Below are 9,204 nucleotides of genomic sequence, written 5' to 3'. Positions count from 1 at the left end.
TATTACTGAGCAACATCCCCAATCCTTTTTACTTTTTGAGACAGGACCTCACTAGGTTGCTGAGGCTGGCCTGCACCTTACAATCCTGCCTCTGCCTCCTGAGTCACTGCAACTCTAGACATGCGCCATTGTGCCCAGCTCAATACCATCTGCCACGATGGCTGTACCAACTTATGTTCTCCTCAACGGTGCACAAGGATTCCCTTTGCTCGACATCCTTGGTATGATATTTTGTCTTTTGTTGTTCCTTTTTTCTCTGTCCTTATTATCTTTTGTCTATTGTAATTATTTTTTTTTCTCTTTCTGGTAATAGCAATTCTAATAGGTGTTGGGGTGATAGAGTCTTCATTTTGGTTTATTTTTTTCATCTTTAATTTTTTTGTGGTGCTGGAGATAAAAACTGGGATATAACAGATGCCAGGCTAGTGGTCTAACACTAAGCTACACCCCAGCTGGGTCTTTATTCCTAGATGTTTATGTAAGCTGGTAATTTAGCTGGCAGTTGGGTGGCTTTTCACCTTTTTTATGTGGATCAAGGAGGCTCCTCCTTCATATCCCTTATATTTCTTAATATTTACAGTAGAGCAGGTAAGTCTTTAAAAATCAGCCCCACAGAAGAAGAATGGACTCCCATGTCGCTATCTATAAATTCAGAGAGAAAATGGAAAACCGAATTTGCAAAAATTATGAATTCATAACAAACACGGCCGAGCCAGCAATTGATGTGTTTAGGAGAATTTATTTCTCATGTATTTTCCCTCCACTCTCCCAGAGGTGTCCCATGGCAACGAGCCTCAGGAGGGCCTCATTCTTCCATCTTCTGTAGGAGATAAAAAAAAAAAAAAAAAATGGACACAGGAAATGAGTCAAATTCAATGGGAGGCTGACTATTGCCTTCAGGTGGAGCAGAAAAATGGCATTAAGAAGAGGCTTCGTCTCTCTTTGCACATTGTAAAAAACAAATCAGTCAAGCTGCTAGAGATAGGACAAGTCCTTGAAAAGCAAGGAGCTTCCTGGACAGCATCTCCAGTGACAGAGAGAGACAGGGGCAACACGTCTGTCTCCTTGTGTCTCTCGGCTTATTCTCCCAAGAGCCTGGGAATTGGGAGTCTCTGTTGAAATAGTAGCATCTGTGAGTGCATGAGCAGTAGCAGGGGTGGAGGGGACCCACAGGCATCCTCCAAGCTCTCCCTGGGTGTTCTATTGGTCCCCTAGGTCTCAGGGGTCTGCTCTTACCTGGCCCCCCACATCTCGGCTCTTGGCCCTCAGCTTGTTGACTTGGGACTCGGCGATATCCGCCCTCTCCTCGGCCTCCTCCAGCTCATGCTGGACCCTCCGGCACCTGGACAGCTGCGTGTTGGCTTGCTCCTCCTGAAGGGGAAATGGAGGTATGAGGTTATGGAGCCTCTCAGTGTGACTCTGGGGCTCCAGGGAGTTTGAGGACCAGGAGGCTGTGGGCCCTGGATTACCTGATAACAGGGAGGAAAGGTGGGCTGAGTTCTCCAGAGTGTGAGGATGAAGCTCCCAGTTCATGGCCATGTACACTGGGCTTACCTTGCAGGTGCTCCAAGCCCCCACCCATGTAGCCCTGAACCCCTTCTCTATGCTATCTCACCTGCACAGATTTTTGGAGGAGACACAATTCTAAAGTTCTTCTAAGACACCAGAAAGTCTCAGAGACCAATGGCTCAGGTCCCCTTTGTCCTATCATTCTGCCCAGTACCATGTGTCTGGGGCCGGAGCATGGTATGGATCCATTTGAGGGTTATCTAAGGGTTCCTGGCTTAAGTGGCCTCCTAGGTACCCCTCCAACCTTGCTAATCTTGGTGGGACTGCACTAATCCAATGTGTATGATCTCTCCCTCCATTTAACCAATTCAAATATGCTTCTTTGAGGTGAGTCTGGAACTGTCCAGGCTTCTAGGCAGGAAAGAAAAAGGGCAATGAGAGAAGTCATCTGCTTAGACATTTGTCTAGGGGAGAGTCCTTTAAATTTTATTCCTCATAACACTATTTGTGAGAGAAGCTCTGCATGCAATAAGAAGGTTCTGGAACTGGGGTCTGAGCACACCTTTTACTGCCCCATGGCCCCTACTGCCTTACTTCATTATGAATCCTGGCCACCTTAAATAGCTATGCAGGTTTCACCTCTGGGGTCAAGTTAAGGCTGAAGCCCTTGCCAAACTGGAGGATCCAGAGGAAGGGGCATCTTTGCTAATCCTGGCTCAGTTGCCCAGCTTTGTGCACATGTCAATTAAGTGTAGGAAAATCAATTAAGTGTAGGAAAATCAATTAAGTGTAGGAAATGCTATATGATAGACTATCTCTTCCACTGGGGGAGTTAATCGCAAATTACTTACAAAATCCAAGAAACTCTTGAAGTAAAGCAACCAGTTTTACTTTGTTTAACCCAGAGTGTTCCAAAGTCTATTTCTATAAAAGAAAAAGCTATCCTCCTCCTGTCCTCAGCTTCCTGTCATTCACATCCCCCTGACCTAAAGCCATAGACGATATTTTGGAAAACACTGGGTTCAGCTCATTCTATTTCTCTCCTGTTGGTTTCACCTCTCTGATAAAGGGGCAGATCCACAAGGATGAGAGGGAGTGGTGGGAGTGGAGGAGGATGAGAAGACTGGAGGAGGTGGGGAAAAGGATGTAGGGTGTGGCGATGATGTGCATTAAGAGGAGGTGTCTCAGGGAAGGTGGAGGGGGTGGCGGTTGGGGTGGTTAGGGAGAGTTTGGGCCATGCAAGGCCAGTAAAGTGAGCTAAGATGCAACACGATGGACAGAGTGAGTCAGAGTGGGAAGGGATGGAGTGAGGTGAGTAAAGGTTGAATGTAGGGGATGGAGGTGACAGTACAATGTAGGGGATGGAGATAAGAAGGCACAGACGTGGTGGAGGTAGGGAAGGTAAGCCAGGGGAGTGAGAAGAGGTGGGCCTATGTTTATACTTGCAAATGCAAACTCAGGTCAGACCTTCTGCAGATGATACTAAACAGGTACCTGTTCCCACTAAGGATTTGTGGGGCATACAGCCAGGTGCGTGGGTATTCCTGGGGATCTCCTATACTCACTGCCTCCTCTGCCTGCCTCTTGTAAGACTTCACTTTGGACTGCAGCTTGTCCACCAGGTCCTGGAGCCGGAGGATATTCTTGCGGTCCTCCTCAGCCTGCAAACAGAATATCTGTGACAGAGTCCCACCAACCTATGGCTTCTATTTATAGGGTTTGGCCCATGCAACATTCACTGAGCTTTTGGAGACTCCACCTGGTAAGTCATTTCCTTGACTTTGCGTTCATATTTGTGGGCCCCCTTGAGAGCTTCTGCTCCCCGCTTCTGCTCAGCGTCCAGCTCGCTTTCCAACTCTCGTACCTGGGTAGGTGAAGAAAACGCAAGTGTGAAGTCAGAGCTCCCAGCCTTCTTTCACAGACTCACATGCCAGGCATTTTAGAATGAACTCAAGATTCCCTAATTAGATTTTGCAATAGGACATGGGAGCTATTTTTATTCGCCAGGATACCACTAAGCCCATCAGTGGCTTTGCGTAGATTAGAAAGAGACGTCTTCTTTGGGCAGAGGCAGCCCGTGTGCACAGAGCTGGGCAACTGGGCCAGGATTGGCAAAAATGCCCCTTCCTCTGGATCCCTACAGTTTGGCAAGGGCAACACAGACTGGGCTTCAGCTTTAACTTGGACCCCAGAGGTGAAACCTGCATGGCTATTTAAGGTGGCCAGGATTCCTGATAGAGTAAGGCAGTAGGGGCCATGGGGCAATAAAAGGTACACCTTTTGTTTAACCCAGGGTGTCCCAAAGTCTATTTCTATAAAAGAAAAAGCTATCCTCCTCCTGTCCCCAGCTTCCTGTCATTCATATCGCCCTGACCTAATGTCCCAGAAGATACATTGGAAAACACTGGGTTCAGCCCTTTCCATTTCTATCCTGTTGGTTTTACCTCTTTAGGGGCATATTCACAAGGATGAGAGGGAGTGGTGGGAGTGGAGGAGGATGAGAGTTCTAGTTGGTGGATCTAAAGCAATTCAGTAACCATCATGGAGTCTGATGATCATCACTTAGGAAGGAAATGATCCTTCTAGCCAGTCTACCTCAAATGGATAAAACTAGATAAAGTATGTGAAAGTATTTTTAGAAGGATAAAGTACTGCACAGGCATTGTTAATGTCACAGTTGCTTAGGCCTTTTCTGAAGTCTGAAAGGGAGGAGCAGTCACTGAGAACTCAGTTCCTCAATGTGGTCCTAAAGCCACAACCCAGTAAGATCCAACTGTGGGTGGAAGCCCAGTGGCTGCAGAGGGGTCAACTCTGGACTTGGAGACTCATTGGATCAACTTGGAAAGCTCCCAGTGGAAACTGCTTACTCTGGAAACCCTTCCAAAAAGATCCTCACACCCTCCACTTCATGGTCCCTGCAAACTGTCTTCCATCAGGCTCTGCAAAACTTTTTTTTTTCCCCTTGAAATTGCTCTGTAGGTCTATGCAAGGTTTATGGAACTCAGTTAACTGGGCAGCCGGGATTAGAGGACAGTCAAGGTGCCTCACCAGAGAGAGGGTGACCTAGGGCCCTCAGCCAACCCAGAAATCACAGAACCACAGAGGGCAAGAGGGTCCTGATCCTTCCCTCCTTAAGGGATGTATGAGAAGGGTAGGTCTAAGCTCCTTTTAATGGAATAGGACTGGAAATAATTGCAAGTAAACACTTAAGGAATTTGAGAGGAAGTTCTAAATTCCCTGGTGGGTTTACTTTTGTCTACAACTTGTTGTTTTTAGCAAAAATTTAAAAAAATCCTTTCATATTTAAATAAACTGTGTGCCTGGTGACCACATCCTAGGGAGGTTGGTATAAAGAAAGATGGGCTATTCTGCTGGGAAAAGTTGTTTCCTTTTCTTTTCCTCCTCCTCATCCTCTTTCCCTCCCACTCTTTCATTTCCTGTCTTCCTGGGACAATAGAGATCTCCTAACAACCTCCTTCTAACTTCCTCCTCATAGCCCTTTTCTAAAATGTCAATTGCTAGCACAGCCCATTTAAAAAAAATGACTGAAATAAACCATCACAGGTCTAAAGGGAAAATCAAGCAGTAGAGGAAATGAAGAGAATAGTCAGCAAAGAAACAAAACAAATACAAAAGAAGCTTCCAGATAAAATACAAATAGGACTTTCAGTGTTGGGGGGCGGGCTAATCTTTTCTGGTGCATTAACATGGAAGAAATACCAATTGCTCTCCTTTTGGGACGGAGTGGGAAATACACCAGAATCACAGACTGCATTTAGAAACTTAGAAAAGTTGGGAAGAGAAAGAGACCTGGGAGTGGGAGACAAAGGGAGACTATAGACTACAGGATGGACCATCATTCATCAAAATGAATCTCAGTCCAAATTGTAAATTATAATGAAATGTGTATTTTTCTGATTATAAAGTGAGTTTTTCTCATTTAGGTGCATAGATCTGAGTCTGCATGAAAAACAGAAAATGAGTATTAAAAGACATCATCCCACTACAGATACCAAGGTAGTAGCGTATCAAAATGGATTTGTGGCAGGTCGTGGTGGCACACACATGTAATACCAGTGGCTCAGGAAGCTGAGACAGGAAGATTGCGAGTTCAAAGCCAGCCTCAGCAAAAGTGAGGCGCTAAGCAACTAAGTGAGACTCTGTCTCTCAGTAAAATACAAAATGGGGCTGGGGATGTGGCTCAATGGCTGAGTGCCCATTTGTGTGTGTTGGGGTGCAGGGAAAGGTCAAAGAGAATATGTAGAAATTTGGCTCACAGGGACTTTTGGAAATAGTCCCGAAGCTATCTTTTCAGTCTATCAGCAGCCACTTTTGTACCAGATAAATTTCTGGATCATGGTTTTGCCTGGGGCAGCTGAACTGGATATCATTTCAAGAGCCAGAATCCTCTCAAAAGAACTTACCCTGGCCTCCAGTTTCTGGATCTGCTTCTTGCCACCCTTCAGGGCCAGTTGCTCAGCCTCATCCAGACGGTGCTGCAGGTCCTTCACCGTCTGTTCCAAGTTCTTCTTCATCCGCTCCAGGTGGGCGCTGGTGTCCTGCTCCTTCTTCAGCTCCTCAGCCATCATGGCAGCCTGGTCAAGTTCACAGGACATATTAGTGAACAATCCACCTATCCCTTCCCAGAGCATATGGATGATGCTGTTCAAGTTGGTCTTGTGCATCAGATTGAATCTCCCCTGCCTTACTGGGGCCAGTTATCATGTTCCATTTTGCCTCTTTAATGACTCCAGGAAGCCACCACTAACTGTACTCATAAGGAGATGAAACCTACCTGTCATGCCCTGGCTTGGAAGCCCCCTTTCTCCATTTCAAACAGCATCTGAAAAGAGAACAGTGCTTACATCCGTGATGGCCTTCTTGGCCTTCTCTTCTGCATTCCTGGATTCCTGGATGGAGTTCTCCACCTCTGCCTGACACTGAGCCAAGTCAGCCTCCAGTTTTTTCTTGGTATTTATCAGGCTTGTGTTCTACAAGAAAAATGAGATATCAGTGGTGACGGTTTTATTTGGGCACATGAAACAATCGAAAAGGAGGTGGTTGGGTGGGTTAGTAAATAACTTATAATTATGTTCCATTTCTTGTTTTTCACATGGGTGGTCTGTTAGGTATGATTTCAGCTTCAACTGAACAGAAAGTCTTGAAACATATCCAAAACTGAACATAAAAAAAAAAATTGAGTCAATGATAAAGGTGGAATTTTGAATATTTAGGATAGATTAGTCAATAAAAGGCAATGGAACAAGGAAATTGTTGATAGATATAACTACATGTCACATGAAAAATAATCCTAATAATCAAAATGTACTTTAGATAGAATTGAAAGGATAATGACAAACTAAAAAATATTTACAATATATATTATGGAAAAAGTATTCTCTTCCTTATGATAGAAATAAGACAAATCAATAAAAGGGGCAAGGAGTACAAGTAGAAAAAAACACATAGGAAGAAATACAACATACAATAAAATGATGAAGTGATTCACTTTGCTAGTAATAAATACTGAAATTCCCAATGAAGTATGCTCCAACAATAAAACTGATGATGATTCAAGAAATAATAGGGACTTTTCAGAATTTGTAGAAAAGAGCCCTCACATCATTTTCTAATTGGAATAAAAATTGAGACACCTTGTTAAGGAACAATTTACAATGTATTATGAATATCTTTATTGTTTTGACCCTGAAATTTTATTTCTAGAATTTTATTTACTTCCAGAAATATCAAGGCAATAATAATAGTAGATGTATGTGAAAATTTAGTTATGAGCACATTTATAACAATGGTCTTTCTAATCATAAAAATTTTATTGGGAACAATCTAAATTAACCAACCATAGAGGATTGATTAAAGTGCCATATTATAGCACTGTAGTAGCCTGTTTTCCAGACATTAAAAACCATATCATATATGTCATGATCATTGTATTGTCTTGAGCAACCAATAAAAAAACCACCATATCATAGATGATTTAAAGAGGTAGAAATAAGTTCATGTCACATTATTAAATGAAAGCAATAGTTTACAAAAGATCAAACATAGTTTTATCAAAAATGTGTTTATGTAATTCACAAGGGCATAAGAATAAGATACCCTGAAATGTTAACAATATGGTTGATTTTGTTTCTTCTGTGTGTCTGCTCATATTTTCTGTTTTATAACACAAGCAACTTCTTAAAACTTTCATAAAAATGGTTATTTTGAAAGAAAATCCTAATATTCTCAGATTTCAGCTTAAATGGTATAGGCTAAGCATTCTAATTCAAACACATGAAATCTTGAAATCTGAAAAGGATCCAAAATTCAAAACCTCTCACAACCAGTGGAAAATTCCACACTTAACCTTATGTGATAAGTCATTGTCAAAACTCAGGCACCCTAAACAGAATCTATAGAAGTCCCTTCAGGCTATGTGTACCCAGTGAAAATAAAACAAAACGAGTTTCATGTTTAGATTTGGGTCCCATCCCCAATATATCTTATTATGTATGTGCCAATCTTCCCAAATCCAAAACAACCTGAAATCAGAAACATGTCTAGTCCCAAGTACTTTTGGATAAGGGCTACTTAATCTGTACTTCCTCTGTGAAGCCTTCCCCAGCTGCTTTAGGCAATAATATGATTCCTGCTTGCTCTGAATTCCCTTTAACATGCATGACCTTTTGTCTTTATCTTTGGATAAAAGAAAGCTCAGGAATCTGTCAATCAAGAGTTCAAGTTTACCTGGCAGTTTTAACCACTACTTTGGGAGGAGTAGGGCCTGGGCTCTACTTGCTCCCATGATGAACCTTGAGCAGAGGCACGTGGAGGAGGTAGTGGGGAGATACCTGCGCTTGCGGGAGGCCCTACCTGCACTCACAGTGGACCTAGAGCCTGGCGCAGGGGGACGCACCTGGGAGTGCAGTAGCTGCACTCGGTCGCTGGCATCCAGCAATTCTTGTTCCGACAGCCTGCGAGTCCTCTCTGTTTGCTCCAGGGCCACCTTCATCTCCTCCAGCTCTTCCTGCAGGAGACCATTCCTGCGTTCCACGATGGCTAGCTGCTCCTTGAGATCCTCATTGCTCCTTATGGCATCATCCAAATGCAGCTGGGAATCCTACAGGGGCAACCAGGAGTGAAGGCAGAGCCGCAGGGCAGGCTGAGGGAGCGTGGGAGTGGGTGGTGCTCACCTTGAGCTGGCCCTGGACCGTGCACAGGTGTTTCTGGGTCTCCGCCACCTGGCGGTTGGAATGACCCAGCTGGACCTCCATCTCATTGAGGTCTCCCTCCATCTTCTTCTTCAACCTCAGGGCGTCATTCCGGCTCCGGATTTCAGCATCCAGCACGCTCTGCATGGTCTCTGTGGCTCGCTGGCTGTTTCTTTTTAGCTGCTCAATTTCTTCATCCTTCTCAGTAACCTTGCGGTCAAGCTCGGATTTTACCTGGCTCAGCTCTAGCTGGACACGCAATATCTTGCTCTCCTCATGTTCCAAGGAACCCTAATTAGAAAAAAGGAGCAATTGGGAGTGCTGTGGGCATCACCTCTCGAATGGACATTTCCACCCCTATTGTAGTAAAATGGATATTTTTATACCAATTTCACAGATGAAGGGAACTATATTCAGAGGTTCGAGTATTTGACTTGCCCACGAATATCCCAAATGTTGGGATAAAACTTTATATATTGAGCAT

The 9,204-nt window shown here is 44.0% G+C and overlaps 1 protein-coding gene across 1 annotated transcript in view; it reads right to left on the bottom strand.

Annotated features, from left to right (window-relative positions):
• Positions 1-723: 723 nt before the first annotated feature.
• Myh13 (myosin heavy chain 13) overlaps positions 724-9,204 on the bottom strand; it is a 51,727-nt gene continuing 43,246 nt past the window's right edge. The window contains exons 32-39 of the mRNA XM_046422095.1: positions 8,703-9,011; positions 8,426-8,629; positions 6,375-6,500; positions 5,934-6,104; positions 3,269-3,373; positions 3,075-3,170; positions 1,237-1,371; positions 724-820 (exon numbers count right to left, since the gene is read on the bottom strand). Coding sequence (XP_046278051.1) covers positions 806-820; positions 1,237-1,371; positions 3,075-3,170; positions 3,269-3,373; positions 5,934-6,104; positions 6,375-6,500; positions 8,426-8,629; positions 8,703-9,011 — 1,161 coding nt within the window. The 3' untranslated portion in view covers positions 724-805. The remainder of the gene's footprint in view (positions 821-1,236; positions 1,372-3,074; positions 3,171-3,268; positions 3,374-5,933; positions 6,105-6,374; positions 6,501-8,425; positions 8,630-8,702; positions 9,012-9,204) is intronic.

This window comes from Marmota monax, unplaced genomic scaffold (genome assembly GCF_021218885.2).
Source record: "Marmota monax isolate L192 unplaced genomic scaffold, Marmota_monax_Labrador192_F-V1.1 WCK01_AAM20220418_F8-fsc00521, whole genome shotgun sequence".
In the NCBI taxonomy this organism is placed as follows: Eukaryota; Metazoa; Chordata; class Mammalia; order Rodentia; family Sciuridae; genus Marmota; species Marmota monax.
The sequence above is the reverse complement of the archived record's forward strand: the minus strand, read 5'-3'. Positions and strand labels throughout refer to the sequence as shown.